Source organism: Miscanthus floridulus, chromosome 13, assembly GCF_019320115.1.
Source record: "Miscanthus floridulus cultivar M001 chromosome 13, ASM1932011v1, whole genome shotgun sequence".
NCBI lineage: Eukaryota > Viridiplantae > Streptophyta > Magnoliopsida > Poales > Poaceae > Miscanthus > Miscanthus floridulus.
In genome coordinates, this window is record NC_089592.1 from 79608501 (window position 1) to 79626343 (window position 17843).

The 17843-nt window shown below is 42.9% G+C and overlaps 1 protein-coding gene across 1 annotated transcript; it reads left to right on the forward strand.

Annotated features, from left to right (window-relative positions):
- The first annotated feature begins 208 nt into the window (after window positions 1-208).
- On the forward strand, window positions 209-17405 carry LOC136500127 (uncharacterized). Its single transcript, XM_066495524.1, has 6 exons — window positions 209-516; window positions 16019-16075; window positions 16149-16261; window positions 16865-16947; window positions 17029-17115; window positions 17289-17405. Exons 1-6 carry the CDS (start codon window positions 209-211, stop codon window positions 17403-17405), a joined length of 765 nt encoding a protein of 254 aa, XP_066351621.1.
- Window positions 17406-17843: the final 438 nt, after the last annotated feature.

Consider the following 17843-nt stretch of genomic DNA (forward strand, 5'->3'; position numbering starts at 1 on the left):
TAACTAGTAAATAACAAACGCCAACTAAATAGGTACATTGCATATTCATAATTTTTACCTTTCCGGGTCGGCGGACGACGGACATAGGTCAAGGCGAAGATCCGGGCCCGCGGTGGCGCAGCCGACGACAGAGGTGGCGCGCGGTGGCCGCAGGGTGCCCGGCGCTCCGCGCGGCGAGTCTGGCTCGACGGGCGCAGGAGGCACGCCGATGGTGGACGGCAGTAAGGCGGGGCGAGGCCGGCGGTGGAGGGGGGCAAGGCGGGGCAAGGCCGAGGCCACCGGTGGAGACCAAGGCAAGGCTAAGGACGGCGGTGGAGGATGTGGCGGCGCGGCGCTGCAGCCAACCACAGGCAACAGCGCGAGGGCATGGCGGCGCGGTGCGGGCTGCGGCAAGGGAGCAGCAGCGGCGGCGTGGCGCAGCGAGGGCGCGGGCTCGGCCGCCGGAGCAGCAGAGACGACGCAGCGCGGCGAGGGCGCGGGCTCGGCCGCCGGAGCAGCAGCGGCGGCGCGGGCGCGGTGACGGCGCAGGCAGGGTCGGCTAGGGCGAGAGGGAGAAGAAGAAAGGTGGAGCGGCGGCGGCGGCAGATATTTCCGAGCTCAGCGCCAGAGTGACTGGCGCCGAGCTCGACGCCAAGATCTACGGCGCCGAGCTCGGCGCCAGTCACTTTGGCGCCGAGCCCCTGGCAGGCCATTTCCCCGTGCCTAGGAGCTCGGCGCCAGTGACCGTAACGCCGAGCCAAGGGTCAATTTCCGAAATTCTTTTCGCTAGGGGTCTATTTATAAGAAATTTTCAAAATAAAAGGGCTAAATAGTAAAAAATTCGGGGCTGTGGTGGGCTCGGCCTCTCCGCGCGGCCGCCGCACGCACGTACGCGCCTGCACTATGCCGCACGATCGATGAGACTGGCCGTCTCGCCGGCCGGCCTGTTTCGTCACCCGTCATACATAATGACGAACTGACGTCTCCGCTGAGGAAGATGACTGAGGCCCCGTTTAGATGCCCCCCAAAACTCAAAATTTTTTACGCAGTACCCGTCACATCGAATCTTGCGGTGCATGCATGGAGTACTAAATGTAGACGAAAAAAAACTAATTGCACAGTTGGGTGAGAAATCGCGAGACGAAACTTTCGAACCTAATTAGTCCATAATTAGACACTAATTGTCAAATAAAAACGAAAATACTACAGTAGCTAAAATTCAAAACTTTTTTGATCTAAACGGGGCCTGAGCTTTATTGTCGGCATCGCCGCTCACCACTCGCCACATAAATGATAAATGAAATGGGAAGAAGATGGTGGCCTCGCTGCTAGCATCCTGCACAAGACACATGTCTCATCTGGCAAAACTCAGAAGCCACGACCAGAGAACGCGATGGGAGGAAGAGAGGTGCTCCCAACATTTGCTTTTCATCTGATAAAGCTGAAAAGGTTCCGTAGAGAGAGAGAGTTGTGTCCAACTGTCAGTATAGGCTCTGTTTGTGTGTTTTTAAATTCAACTTAATCCGTTTCTTATTTCATTCTAAGCAGAGATTCATTTAGATTTCTATAAAATTTCTTCAAACGAACGGACCATAGCATGAGAGAGAGAGAGAGAGCTGTGTCAGACTGTCAGTACAGCCTGCGATGGTATGCGATTGGGAGGTGGTGGCATGACCCTCTACTCCTACGTGTAGGCTAGATTTTTAGTGAGGCTTTGTTTAGTTCTACCTCAACTTCCAAAAAGTTGCTACAGTATCTATCACATCGAATATTTGCGGCCCGTGCATAGAGCATTAAATGTAGACGAAAAGAAAAACTAATTGCACAGTTTGGTGGGAAATTACGAGACGAACGTTTTGAACCTAATTAGTCCATGTTTAAATACTATTTGCCAAATAAAAACGAACATGCTACAGTAGCCCCAAAATCTAAATTCCTGGAACTAAACCAGGGCTGAGGCTAACGAGGGTACCTGTCTGCGCTGCGCTGCGCTTCCTCTTGTGCGGTTGATTGGTTGCCGAACAAGGACGTCTGTGCATCTATGTCGTGTTGGTTGTCCTGCTCCCAGCGCCGGTCCTAGGATTGTTGAGACCTAGAGCCAAACTCAAACTCAGACCCACTTAATATAAAAATCATATCAATAGTACTAAATTTATAATGGATACTCTCTGACTCATTAATTCATTTACTTCTATTAGAGTGGGTTTTAAGGATCTCCTCTTGAGGAGCTATTCTATCTTAACTGGTTTGGCAAAAAAAATTGTTTTATATAGATTTCTTAGCCTGTATGACTCTTAAAAGATTTATAATAGATACTCTCTAACTCATTAATTCATTTACTTATTTCTTCTTACTCTTTTTTTTTGTCTCTTTTTCTCATTTCTGGGAGACTATTTTTGGCATAACATGGTGGTGTTGAAATTTAATAAACAGACAAAAGAAGCAAATGAAACAAAGTATAATAAATAAATAAATATAGATTGTTATTACGAGCTGCTACTTTCTAGCACTAGCAGCTACTAGCTTCCAAGGTGGATGTCAATACGTATATACATTGTACATACCTGGGGCCCCTTGGTCTGGGGGGCCTGGAGCGGCTGCCCCGTTTGCCCCCCTCCAGGGCCGGGCCTGCCTGCTCCCATCTTTTGCATGTATCTTTATATTCGTTTGTCCTTCTTTATGTTGTATGTCTTCGTTTTCTGGATTTCTCCTCCCCTCATGGTGTATGATGACTTATTCACCCAGGATGTAGGAACCCATGCGTCAGACACAAAAAAAACTAATGCATGCATGCAACCAAACACAATCTCGTCTCGTACTAGACCAACAACAAATACAACCAAACACGATCACTTGCACAAGCTCAACCCATCTTCTTTGATCCTGCATAACCTGGCCATCCTGGCTTAAGACTTGGTCTACAACCAATCACGCCCTGTGTGCCTAGTTGTTGTTTCTTTCTCTCTCTCGATATATCGAGGTCCATTTGGGAGCCTGCTGCGCCACATCACAACGAATTAATGGAGCGGATCAATTCGAGCTTTTTATAAGATGCAATAACTAGAGCTGGAGCAGGCTTATATCTTTACAAATTGCATCAATGCTAGCGCCCGAATATTCGGACAGACGTGCGCATTCGGACACTCCCTTTCGTGCGCCCACGTGGGGGTCCACGTTCGTTCAAACGTCGCCCGCGCCTCCTGACCCACACGGAGACCGCCCGCGCCCCCTCTACTTCCCCCGCCTAGATGCCTACTGCGGTAGGTGGGTCCTAGTAGCAACACCCGATTTATTTTTAAAACATCCAGATGAAACATTTTCAATGTATGTCTGAAGACAAATGAAACACTTGCAAAAACACATAAAAGCACTTGAAAAGCCATTAAAACATATGCAACGTCTAGATAAAATATTGTGTGAAACATATACAACATCTAGATAAACACACTTGCAACATACATTTGAAAAACAGATGAAACATTTAGAACAGACGTTTGCTACATACGTATACAACCACTGCAACATATGAAACATTCCAATCTATTTTTGCAACATTCATATGAAACACCTACAACATACCTTTGAAACACCTGAAACACTCGAAATGTACGCTTGCAACATTTGCTTTCAAGCACAATATCTATTTGCTGCTTGGACGGATGGAGGCTCAGTGTATGGCTGGTCGCGCATACTAGCAGCATGCCAGAGGCGGAACTAGCAGCGGCGATGTGCCGACGGATATCCACCCTGGCGAACGTGTGCAAGAGATGGAGGGAGGCGAGGCGGGCGCGGAGGTAGCATGGCTGGTTGGGTAGAGAGCCACCAGGGACAGCTCACCACGGTTCCTGTCCTGTAGCCATGACGAGTAGGAAAAAGGGGGCGGCGCCGAGATTTGCTAGACGAGCATGCACAAGGGGAACTACAAGCCTAAGACGGCGTTGGTGGAGCCAAAATTGCAGGCGAGAGGGACAAAAGGAAGGGAACAACGGCGACCGGGGAGCTCCAGGCTCGGTTGGCCTTGTACGCTCGTGTGCAGCAACCAAAGAGGGAGAGAGAGCGGCGCGGCGAGAGAAGAGGGGCTAGCGCCGAATCTAGATCCAATCGAGCAGGTCACATTCTCTCATGTTTATTTGTGAGGTCCACCAAAATAGGAGCGTGAGAGAGAGGGGAGCAGGCATATTGGGCTCCGTAGGCCTAGGAAGCCGCATCCGGAGCGAAGGACACCCTGAGAAAAGCATTACCGTATAAATTGTAGTAACTACCCCCTCCGTTTTAAATTATTTTAGCTTTTGATATGCATCTAGACATAGTGTATATCTAAGTGCATATCAAAAGCAACGTATCAAAAGAAAGCCAAAACGTCTTATAATTTTGAATGGTGGGAGTAGCATTTATTAAGTGGGACAAGAATGAAGAAAATGATAAAAGATGCATAAAATTAAGCCCTAAAATTGTAAAAAGTGAGAATGTTAAAACGATGTATATTTGGAGTACATTTTACTGTATGCATAATTCGAAAATGCAACTACTGGGGACCCCTAGGAAAAATTGAAGTGTTAAACGAAACGTATGTTTTCCCAGAGTGGTATTTCAAAACCGTAGGAAAATTGATCTTCTCCTATTGTTTTTAACCTTAGCTTTTGTTTGGATTTTAACCTTCGGGAAACCATCGATTTCCGTAGGTCCATGATGACCATTTCTTCTTGTAAGACAAATTGACAAATTGGTATGCTACTTGTTGGTCAAAACCATAGAATTTGAATATTGGAATGTATCACGTGCCTTGTATAATCATGAAATGTACCACTGAGTATTATACTATATACACCATACAGCTATATACGCAGCTGGATTTTATACTATTTAAATGCAAAAGCTTTTAAAGAACACAACTTAAACACAAGTAACTGCATTATGACCTTTGTCGCCTTTGAAAAATAGAAAAAAGCCATGTTCCAACATGGGCCTAAAGAAGCCATGCCTTCAATATCCCGCACACAATTGGCAGCTGCAGATGGGGTCTGCCCGGCCGGCGAGTCGCCGGCAGGCCGAGCCCCACCAGATCACACTCCCGGCCTTCCGATCCCCTGCGAGATCTCAACCTCCCCAGTCCCCATCCCTCCTTGCTTCACTTCACTCATGGCAGGCCTATTTTTGTGCGAAATGCAGTGTACGCGCACACACGCATGGGCAAAAAAGATCCGTCGACTGTCGACAGCCACAACGCGCGAACTGTGTTCGGTACACGTCCCAGATGTCGTCTGCAGGAGAGAGAAATCAGAGATGCATGGATGCTGCGTTTCTTTCTACTAGTGGTTTTTTCTTGCAACCATGCATGGAGGATGGAGCTCTGTTCTGAATTGAAAGGTCTACATCTGCAAGCAGCTGGGCTTGTTGCTTTGCTTGTTCCCATTTGCATTTACCCAGTGTCTTGACTCTTGAACCCTGCAGTTGCACATCGGAAAAGCTTGCTGTGGGTCCTAACTTAATCAGATCATTAGACATGCATATGTGTTATGTTCGCTTGGCTGATAAGCCATGACTGAAAGTATTGTTGACTGATTTGTTGTGAAAAAAAATATTATTTATTGATTGAAAAAGTACGACTTATAAGCGAAGTGAAGAGGATCAGCTAGATCGATCATAATGAGAGATGAAATAAATGAATCATGGTCGTTAGGTGTCTGCAAATTGCTTGATGTGTCTACTGTTGGGAGATGCTGGTCAGATCAGCCGGTCAGATGGCAATAGCGAACATCGTCAGCTGCATGCAGAGGCACAGGCATAGGCGTGTCCGCGTGTAGTAGGAGCACTAGGATCTAATCACTCTAGCTACCCTGCCAGTGGTGGGGTAGTGTGAATGTGTGATGGTGCTTCTGCTAGGTAGCGCTGTAGGAGTGGTAGTAGGAGTAGCATCTCTCTCACACACATTGAATTGCTGTATCATCTGATCGAGTCGACCTCTCTCTATATCTCTCTGTAGTCTGTAGAGTGACTCTAGTCTCTGGTCTCAAGGTGAGGCCTGTTGATGTAGCTGATGAGTGTCCTTTCACAGCTTTTGCATAAATGCTGCTGGATCCATTCAGTTTACTGTGGCGCTGCAGGCCAAGGCCAAGGGGCCATGCATGCAGGCAACTTGAGTAGCGCTGAAAAGGCACAGGCCGCGCCCGCCACTGCCATGCCAAGTGTTTGGTTTGGTTCTTTCTTTCTTGACGCTGTTTGCTCGCTCAGTCTGGCACTCGGGCACTGTATCTGTAGTACTGAGGTACTGTCATTGTCATGCTTATGCATGGGAGTAGATTTTCGAGCTGAACAGCATTTTCTGCTGGCGACCTTGGGAAGAACGCAGCTGGGTTTGTGTGTGGCCAAAAGAGTGCGTTTATTTGCTCTTGCTGCCAGAAAGATGAAATCTGGCCTTATTTAAAAGATCATACACAGTGTTCAGTGCAGTGGGCATTGCACGCGAAAAGATGAGGTATCAGTCACCGCGTTATCAGCTGGATTCATGACCTCCTAGCTACCTGAAGGTTGGTGCTATACAGTAGGCTTCAGATTAATTAGTTGGAAAGCTGCCACAGTTCACAACTCCCATCTTCATATAGAATTCAGAGTTGAGGCAATACTACCTTCATGAGGATTGGAGAGAGGGCCGGGTCCAAGCTGTTTGATGATCAATGATCACCATAATTATTTGCAGTTTATTTATTTCATCGTGAGATAACAAAACCCGTGTATTCTCTCCCGTCTCCATCCATCCATCAGTTCACCTATATCCATTCATCATTCAGCTATTAAGCAGACAGAGGCCATGCTGCAGCTATATGCAGTCATCATGTGATCAGCACATGACATGACCAGGCTCAGTCTCAGTATCTATCCATCTTAGAGGTCGAGACACTGTTCCATCGAGCTATTATTACTAGACATTAGTAGCTAGACACAGCTAGCGTTAAACGTAGATCATAACTGACAGCAAACAGCATTTGCTTGCTTGCTCGCCGAGAACGAGCCTGCAAACCCCACTGTCCTTAAGGCTTCATTTGCCCCTAATAATAAAACCACTCATCATCCTCTCCTTGTGGAGTTGTGGGGATCCATCCAACGGATGCATGCATGGCCGCTCGTCGGCCCCATGCAGCCCTGCCCCGCGGCCGGGCCGGGACCCGGGCTCGGCTCCGGCTCCGGCGCTCGGTCGGCCGCCCCACCGGCCGGGCGGCCGGCCCTACACGGCGACACCGCCCCGGCCGGATGAATGCCGCCAACGTCCATGTCACTCTCGCTCCTTCACGGACAACCACCACCACACACATGCAGGCCCTCTTCCTTATCCAATGGCAGGCAGAGGCAGGCAAGCTGCAAGCAAGCAAGCTCGATCACGAGCCACTGGTACGCGTACACGTATATGCTCACGACAGCAACCGGTATGCACGCGTACCGTAGCAGAGATCCTCGCGGAGAGATAGCCGATCGAAACAGCCTCTGGCATGTGGGCCAGGGCAACCGCGCCTGTCTGGTGGGCCCGCGTGGCGGCGACGACTATTTGGTTGCGAACGCGCGAGGCCGAGGCGTGCGGTGGTTCGTCTCCGGCAAAAGCACCGTGTCTGGCGGCCGGGAGCTGGTTCCTGGCGCCTCGATGGCTCGTGTTGCATGGCTGCCTCACGGTGACGGTGACTGATGATTTCCCATTTGCCCATCATCGATCGTTCGTTGATCCATCGGCGGAGCCTGCGTTAATAATTTCTTTAAGGCTGCCAATGGGTTACTACTAACACATCGCAATCGGTCGACCTATGGATGTCGGATAATCAGAAGACAAAAACTACCATCATCTATCACGCACACAATTGGTCCTATTCGTTCGTTGATTTCAGCCATAGCTTATCACTCATGGTATAGTGTTTTTCTCTCATAGCAAACCAGCACCAGCTAAGTTTATCAGTCTAGAAACCAACTAGTGAACAAGCTGAAGGGTCTGTTTGGTTCAATGGATATCCATAGATGGAGCATGGTTATTCATGAATGATGGTTGTTTGGTTGGATAGACTAAATCAACTGAATATCGTGCCCACCAAAAAAAAAAGTGGCGGACAAGCTCATCCACAGTTGCATGGCATGGGTCTTGCTCACGTGGCAGCAATAATCAATGGAGTAAAACGATTTTATCTCCTAAATCATTTATTTAATTTGTGACGCGATTACATTATTGTATTTGTTTTAATTAAATCTACAAAAATAAGATCTCACATGGTTATGTTTTGACAATAAATAAATAAATGACAAGTAGGTCCCATATGACATAATCAGCATGGCTATTCTCGTCCATCCAACCAAACAGAAGAAGAGAAAATTAGTTCCTTGGCCCTAAAAAAGTTGTGCTTAGTTTCTTAGCCCTTTTCCAATTAAATTTACTTATTTGGACCTAAAATGAATTTCGTTTTGGTTCTTGGCCTTTCCGTTAGTTTGACAAGGTAACGGTGTTAAAAGCAACACGAAATGACTCTTTTACCCCTAGCGCCGAATGCAAACACTATAGCAGCCTACAATAGAGTCATACATGCCTTTTAGGCTGCCTACTATCAATAATTTTCCAAAATAAGATACAATATTTTTTCAATCATAAAATTATTATTATTATATATATATATATATATATATATATATAATTTTCCAAAAAATATATAAAAAAACTAAGCATGAAATTATTATATATATAATATGTCTTAGTAATAATTATTTTTTTGGGAAATTATTTTATAATAATAATAATAATAATAATAATAATAATAATAATAATAATAATAATAATAATAATAATAATAATAATAATAATTCCATGTTTGAAAAAAAATATTGTACGTTATTTTGGAAAATTATTGATAGTAGGCGACCTATGAAAGGTCTGTATAGCTCTAGTTGCATTCGGTGCCAGGGATAAAATAGTCATTTCATGTTGCTTTTAACACTGTTACCTTGTCTAACTAACGGGCCAAAAACCAAAACGAAAATTGTTTTAGGGCCAAATAAGCAAGTTCAATCGAAAAATGGCCAAGAAACTAAGCACAAATTTTTTAAAGGCCAAGGAACTAATTTTCTCACATAAGAATGACTCGCCCTGTGTCGCTCGGTTCAATAGATATCCATTCAACCAAACAGAAAAAGTGGTTTGCCCCATCCATCCAACCAAACACGCTACGTGAATAACCATATCGAGATATACATGGATACACATATCCCATCCAACCATTCCTCGAACCAATCGCACCCTAAGAAAGTGACTGAGCTATATAGTATCGTATGTATATACTACTATTAGCATGCGTGTATATATATCAACTTTTTTCTGTTCGTAACATAGTACATCAAACAGATACCCTCACATGCACATAATGTGCGCACACACAACTTACTTTTAGGATCAGCTTCGGAAGATTAGACCGATGATAGATCTCAAAATCGGTGAAGTCACTGCCACACACAGGATTGGTAGGGGCGCATGGTGAGGCTTTTGTAGAGGTGACCTGGTCAGCCGTCTCTATCATATCATCTTTACAAATCATATATTTGTAAGGGTGGTTTTCAGACCGCCCTTACAAATCGATTTGTAGAGGTAGTTGGTGTTATCAGCCGCTCCTATAAATCGATTTGGAGGGGTTGTTGATAATATCAGCCGCCTCTACAAAATCGATTTGTAGGGGCAGCTGTAGTACCAGCCGCCCCTATAATATCTATTTGTAGGGATGGTTCAGTCTAGAACTGTCCATACAGTATATTTTTTCACAAAAAAAATCAAATTTACATTTTAAATCTGGTCAGATTTGAATTATATATGCATATATATATATATACATATATATATATAATTCAAATCTGACCAGAACATATATAATTCAATTCTGACCACATGCACAAGAGCATTATATAAACTACCATTACAAGTCCAATTCACAAGAATATACATAATTCATCATTAAATAGACATAATTCAGAAGTCTAATTCGTTCCACAAGGTAAGACTAATGTTAAATTCCATACACATTATTATCAACGGCCTAGAGCTTGCCTTTCAGTCTCACGAAGGTATTGGTACTGAGGATTTCTACCTAAGTCAGAATCTCAGTCATGGTAGGTGCATTTGACGTGTATAATCTGGTCTAGTATGAAGTTACAAAAGGTCGCCGACGAGCTCTAAGAGTTGGTCATCTTGTATGGGTCTCTTTTCATTTGTTTCTCTTCTTTTCACTACAAGAGAACAAGTTTCGATTTAGTATTTCATATTATGTGCGAAGTTTTTATACTACGGGTGAAGAGGTTTAAACTTATCCTTAAGGGGTGTCTCCTGTAGGCACCGGTGTTACTCATCATAGAACACACATAGTATCTATAATGTACACTCTCAGACTTCTGCTTAGGGCACTGTATGTTTTGCATATAAAAATGTTAAGTAATGCTTTTGACAGCCATGTAATGGAGTACTAAAGTAAGTTACACTTACCGCAGATAGTATTTTTATAGCCAGCCTTTCCTTCATTACTGGATCATGCCTTCTGTGATGTTCATTGACATAGAACCTGAATGCCCTGTTCGAATTATTTTAGCAAATACAACTTGTGAGTATCCAAAAGTGAACATTACAAGTATGTATACAAACATATAAGCTAACGAGGATTGTCGATATTTATACGTCTTAAGAATCGATAGGAAGTCTTTGTATGTCACCGGGTCCCTATCTATTGAATCAAAGACCCATGTCATGCTCCTCCCAACATCGACGCCTATATAAATCCAGTGGTTGTTGCATGAATTTAATCATAGAACTAGATAAGCTCTTTTGCATCGAATAAAATATATCGAACAAAGCTTTAAGTATAGAGTTGAACTTACTCGAAGTTGTATGGTAGCCATATAGTAGAGTGTTGTTGGAGATTTTTAAAAGCCAAAGCAATGTATGCCAAAAACTTAAGGGACTCTTGCCTTAGTTTCTTCGCACGGATGTCCTTTTTCTCCCAAAGGGTCTTTCTAGCAGCTAGTTCTTTGGCATCCAGTTTTCACTGACTAGGGTAATTAAAATTTATTTATGCTATAGCTTGAGGGTCTATATACCCAGCTTTCGCACTTGGCATTTGTTTTACAATGTGTACTTGTATTCTACAAATCACGGTATGGGTTAGTTACAACAAAATCCAAAGATTACAATCATATCATATCGGGAGGGCAAGGACTTACAGGCACCATGTGCGAATTAGATTCATTTCCATTACTCTGAGGTGAAATCATGTCCGCATGTCATTGAAGTCAAAGATAATTTTCCCGTCTGGGCTTCCAAATGTACCGGCAGGGAAGCATGCTTGTACGAGGTCTATGCTCGTTAGAAGAACACGCAAGTACCAATCATGGAACCTTCTCATTTCAAGTGGTAGGCGCTGGATGTCCCAGTTTGGTAGGAAGGGCTTGTCTCTTTCATATGTTTTCAGGCATTCCTTTGACCATTTGATGGCATCAACATTTGGATACTTCTTTGCTGTTTGGTGGACTTTGCTAGTGACGGCCTCCTCAAAAGCCCGTGTTGGGACTTTTTTAACTTGGTTCTCAGGCTTGAACTGGTTATGGGCATACCACTTATGCACCGATGAGACGTATTTCATCAGAACATAAATTGGCCTTATGGTGATTGGATGCTTCTTTTGAAGTTTCCATTCAGGCATGTCCTCATCTTCTTGTGCATCACCTTCTTTAGGAGACACTCGTTGTTCATGTATCGGCTACGCTTATTGAGAAGACTGTGGCATCTCATCACGCACTTGCTCGGTACGAGCTGGAGAAGGTTATGGCTTATCAGGCACATGCTCGCTAGGAGGCGGAGAAGAATGTGGCATCTTAGGAATGTGGTGGTCACGAGATGGTGAAAATATCTCCCCATCCTCAACAACTCGCTCCAAATTTGAGAGAGGGGGAGGCGGCGAAGAAACAGTCAATATAATGTCATGTTTGTGCCAGAGAATAAACTGCCCCATTACGTCTCCGAGTAACACCAGCCCCTCGGGAGTTGCATAGTCTATCTTCCACTACATGAACTCAGGCTTCACGGTATGCACCTCGACCCTAGTGTAGTCTGATGGTATCTTATTATTGTGGTGTAAACCACCGAGAGTATGGGCCACACCCATTGCCACCTCCATCACAATGTTCTATCGGCCGCTGTGAAACAACAAGGTGCAACTAGTTGCTTCTCATATGCAATCGACGGGGGTTGTGGCTATAGTGGAACCTTAGCTGCTAGGAACTTTCAGAGAGCTGTCAACTAATGCTAGTTCTCCCAGTAGCGCCATTAATGTCCGTGGCTCCATAGACAGTTCTTGCTCCTCCAGTGCCTTCATAACTAGAGCCTTCACTTGGAGCTCAAGATTAGCCTCTTGGTCTCTACCATGTTTCTTGTACATGTGCTTATCCTCTTTGAATCCATGCTTCCAGGTCATCCTTTTCCCTAGCCCCTAGGTGCGGCCTATGTGGTCATTGTTTCCCAAGCCAAGGCTAAGCTCATCCCTCTCTCTGGAAGGATTGAATGAGCCCTTTTCTTTATCTTTGGCATATTTCAGTATCCTTGATACTGCCTTTTGGGTCTCTGGCTTATCAAACTTATGATTAACGCTGGATAATTCTATACTCCTCGCATATATTCAATTCCTTGAGCGTACCTTCAAATTCTCCACATTGATATTCCCAGAAGCTATTGCCTCTTCGTCCATCTTCTTAAACTGCTCTTCCTTGGCATAGTAGCCACCGGGCCTAGATGATGGTGGTGTTTGTTCCTCTTCGCCAGCTCGGTGTTACGGGCACTAAGCTCCAATGCCTCTGGTGAAGTCTTCTGAGCCACAAGCTCCTCCCATTGACTAGGAGTTATGTTGCCAAACTCAATGAAGGGAGTTAACCCCTTTTGGATATACTTCTTGTTGAGCTCTGACCTCCAACGTCGGAATGATTCTCCCATAATCTTGAAAGCATTTTTTACTAGTTCTTGCTTACCCTCCGAAAATCTAAAATTGAGCTTCAGTTGCTTATCCCATAGTTCATCCTTTCCCTTCTCTAGTACCTTTTTCTAGTTAGGGATTGCTGGGTTTAATTTATCTCTTACTAGGGCCCCAATCACATTACGGAATTGTCCTCTGAATTTCTTTGACTCAAGGATCTCCCCTGCTGGCCCGACCTCCGTTATCACATAGCATGCCTTATCTGGATATTGGTTTGCTTTTCTATCCCCTCATTTCCTCTTTGGCTTGGTAGTCATGTTCGCGGTTGTGTCTTGAGATTGTGGAGCAGAGGTCTCAATGTTCGTCTCTGTGGTTGTTGCCTCTGCTCTCCTCTCATCTTCTCCGTCTTGTCCGGCGAAATGTCACGGACGTCGACATCATCTTTTCCGAGTTTTAGGAGGGACCTGCATATACGACATGTTAAAGTGTTAGCAGAGGTAACACAGCCAAAGCTTTAGCAAAATTTACAAGCTACGACTTTATCCCTAACTCCTCGTTCAGGTCAAAATCCTTGTCCAAATCTTCCTCCGTTGGCCTCCTTTTGGCTTCACATGGGAAAGGATCCTCGGGATTTATATATCCCTCTTCTGAGTCATCATCATCATCATCATCTTCTTCTTCACCTTCAGTAGCCTCAACTGCTCTTCCTTCTGCCCCCTTCCTCCACATCATACTGCTCCTGAGTAAGCATTACTTCTAGATCCTTTTCTAACTCGTTGTTGAACTGCTCCTGAGTAAGCTGGTTCTCTAGTGCTTGCTCCTCATAAATTGGCTGCTCATCATGCTCGGGGCATCGGGCTGCACTGTCTGGTGTTCGCAATATTATTTCACGCTTTGTTCTAATAGATACAAGAAAGTGTGCTTTAGGTACGTGAGAAGATATAAGAAATAAAAAATGTTTATAAACCAAACAACAATATATAAAAAATAAGTAGTAGTAGTAGTAGAGGCCTCAGAAACATATCAATCATTATTTGATCATGAACTTGGAGCATCGAGGCATCATAACAGAGAAGAGAGGAGAAGGTAATGTAGGGGCGGCTGATAATGTTGCCAAGTTCCTCACAAGTTCTTGATCATCAGCTCATATTCCATATAATATATGGACTTGGATAATTTTATCATCGGCAAAACAAAGGAGAGGAGAGGAGAGGGGAGATTTGGCAAAAAAAGCAACAACTGCTTAGCAAACATAGAGCAGCAGCTGATGGCAAAAATAGCCAAAAAACAGAGGAGAGGGGAGCTTTTGATGAGCATCATCCTCACCTGATGAAAAGACATATAGAACAGTTTTAGATACACAGAGAAACGCAACTTCATAAGCTTATTACCAAGAAGCTTGCAACATTCAAATGCAACCGAAGAATTGAGATAGCAGGCTCCGTTGGACAAGAATAAGATACCAAAGGGCAAGCCTGCTGCATTGCTCAAAGGAAACATCAGTCGGTAGATACATAAAACGCAGATGCATAGATGGAATAGAACTAGAAAGAGAATTATCTATTAAGAAATAAGTATAAATAGTACGGATGCAGCGAACCATGAGACTTATACCATCTAAAGCGTATGAGAGTTTCATCTTTAGAACTAGAAAGAGAATTTAGCACTGAAACTCGCGTTCGAGCCCCATGCCAAAGAAGGTGGCATTTGAGCCCCACGCCAGATTACATTCCAAAAGCTGATAGTAAGGAACTTATCATCAAAATTCAGAAATCATTTAATTCTAGCTCACGCTAATAGCATAATTTCAGTTTATAACAATAACAAAGACTCATATGTGCTTGTATTTTTTTTTCTCAATATGCATGTATTTTACACAAATGAACATGATTTGATATGTGCTTGCTTGGAACTGAGCAGGAATTGAAATTCATTCAAAATTTCACAGGTTGATGTGAGCTGCTTGCCTTTACATTGCTTGCCGGTATACCACAAGCACAAGCTTTTTGTCTATTTTGCTTACTTCTGTTTGAATATGAGCATTCATTGATTGATTTGCCTCCACCCTGGCCACTTTTTATGGGACCAACAATAGTTAATTCTATATTACGTTCACCTTTTGTTTTTGGAAAAGATCCTACAAATTATAATTCTATTGTAGCCCTTTGTAAACTTAGAAAGGTTTATTTTGTTAGATTGAAGATTGCAATAATTGACTGCAGACAAACTAAGTGTTACTTCACTTTACCCCCTGTGATTCTAGCCTCTAATCAGAAAATTAACCTTGAGAAGCTTCCTCTCAGTGGTGCATTTGGGTTAGGATTTTTAAATGTCTAAACTATAACACAAGTAGCTTTTCCAGGCCATAAAAATGCATGGGCGCATGACATACTCATTCAAGAGGCTTTGTTAATATATGCAGCATTCCTCCATGTAAACAAGACATATATGTTCTACTTTTGTCTTGGCGAAATAGTATGTCTGCCACTGTTTAAAGCACTGTGTTTGCTTCACTAGTCAGATCAATATCGGTGCATTTATACAAGTTTTTAAGATGAAAATGGTAACTGGTAGTTTTGGACTTTGGATTATGAAATCAGAATAACTGTGGTCCATTAGGGTTCATTCTTACAGAAATAGCACAGCGCGTTGGCAAAGCAAAGTATAATTTTGAGGGGAATTGAACCCTAATGGACCACAGATATTCTAGTGAGACCACAGTTATAGCTCAAAGACACAAAGTCTTGCACCAGTCACACTGACATCCCACGCATACACTCATACACTTTGAGGGGAATTGAACTTGGGAAGACTGAATGCATTGCCATGTCCTGGTAGCATTCCAGCATAATTTTATTAGTTTATTACTCCCTCGCCTAGTGTTCTTCAGTCCATTTCTGGTGATAGCCTGCCTATCTTGAGAGAATTACTACTTTTCACTTTTATGCTTTTGTTGGTATCTCTTGCAAAGTTTACTCTACTTTTGTCTTTCTTTTATTATTTTTTAATTTTTTGTTGCTTCAGCAAGCTATATTGTAGTACTAATGTTCAGTTTTACCTTCTTTCCTTGCTAGGCAAAGTAAGAAAGCCTATCTTCTTATCGACTTCTGTGGCTATCTACAAATAAGTGTGTGAGTATTCCAACTCTTTGGCCCTTCATCTAGTATAACTCAATGAAGGGCCCCACTTGGGTTTTTATTTCAGTTATGTCCTGGGTGCTGTTTTTCTTCGGCTCTGCCAAGTTTTGCTACTTTCAGAGCATCCATTTATTCAGAAGCTTATAGATCCCAGCCTTTTCATCCATCGTTTTACAGAACGTAAGCTAATGACATATTCTGTTGCACTGTATGTTGAAACTAGACTATTTTAATCTTGAAACTAGAATGTCAAGGTTCCAACCTGGGTCTATTTTTATAAATATTTGTTGAAATAGTCATTTCTGAAAAAAAATATTTATCCAGATAGTGGAATCCTATTGGTCCAAAAGTTAAATAGAATCTGTGCTTTAGGTTAAAAAAATTGAACTGTTGGGTTACCCTGCTTACCATCAGATCGGCATTGGAGTGGTCTGCAGGTTTTGATTAATGACATTGCCTCTGTTTGTTCGGCTAATCCATTCAATGCAATTTGAGACTTACCTTCATCTATGGCTAACTAAAAATAATGCCATTGAACAATTTGTAGACTGGTTCTTATTGTGCAAATATTATAATTTACATGTCACATGGGTTATGTTTATCAAAGATTTCTACATATGCTGTTATGTTTGTTACAACTAATGGTATCCTTGCAGACCTTTCTTCTAGAATCGATCAGAAATTGTTCCCCTCTTTATGTACAATAGGTCTGATTATTTCAGATTTTTATTACAGTACATTGTCGTTTCAAAAAAAATTACAATACATTGGTTTCGTTTTTAGGTTTGCTCTTTCCTAGAAGGGATAAGGCTATCTCAGACACAACTCTACGCATTGTAGCTAGCATGAAGCGAGATTGGATGCAGGCAGGTGTTCCTTACTACATTTTTCTTCCCTATATCTTTCACAAGGCTGTGATAAGCTTACTGGTTTAGCCTCTCTTGCAGACTGGGAGGAAGCCTAGTGGACTATGTGGTGTAGCATTATATATTGCTGCACTCTCTCATAGATATAACTACACTAAGGCAGATATTGTAAGTCCAGATGTTCATGAGATATCTTGAACTTATTCATCAACTTGTATTGTAAATGGCTAAACGGACGATTAGGAAAACACTGTGTATACCTGTGTTTTTTTTGTCTGTCTGACATAGGCATATGGTTGAGTATTATAGTAACAACATTGATTATATTTTTTGTTTCTCAGGTTTCTGTTGTGCGTGTGTGTGAAGCCACTCTAATGAAGCGATTGATAGAGTTTGAAAATACGGATTCTAGCAGCTTAACGATATGCTTCTTTCTTCAATGGAATTTCCAAATTTGAATAACCTAAAATTTATAACATCCAATAGAAATTCCTTGTGATATTGTGCAATTATTCTTTTCACACTGGCAGTTAACTCCTGCAGTGCTATTCTCATGACAACAAGAGTCTTTTGTTTGTAAGCTGCCGAACAAGAGTCCAAGGAGACTCTGAATTCTTAGGTTTATTTATTATGCTTGATTACAATCAATCTTCTGAACTCTATTAGAGATGTTGCTGACTTCCTAGATAGCAAGCTTGCTGCTTCTCCTCTCACATCCCATCTGAAACAAACTCTGAAATGACTGAAACAAACAAACACATTCTAGCAACTCAACTAGGACATCACCTCCTTTTTTCCACGTGCATACATCTTTTCTATGAAATATATTTTTGTATATGGTAAGAATTAGGTCTCATGAGTTGAATTATATATTTGTATATGGTAAGAATTAGGTT

Excerpts from the sequence above, each read along its gene's own strand:
- LOC136500127 (XM_066495524.1), top strand. The coding sequence starts at position 209 with ATGGTGGACGGCAGTAAGGCGGGGCGAGGCCGGCGGTGGAGGGGGGCA. Across the intron at positions 517-16,018 it reads GCAGCGGCGGCGCGGGCGCG|GCAAAGTAAGAAAGCCTATC; the intron begins GTGACGGCGCAG and ends TTTCCTTGCTAG. Across the intron at positions 17,116-17,288 it reads ACTACACTAAGGCAGATATT|GTTTCTGTTGTGCGTGTGTG; the intron begins GTAAGTCCAGAT and ends TTTGTTTCTCAG.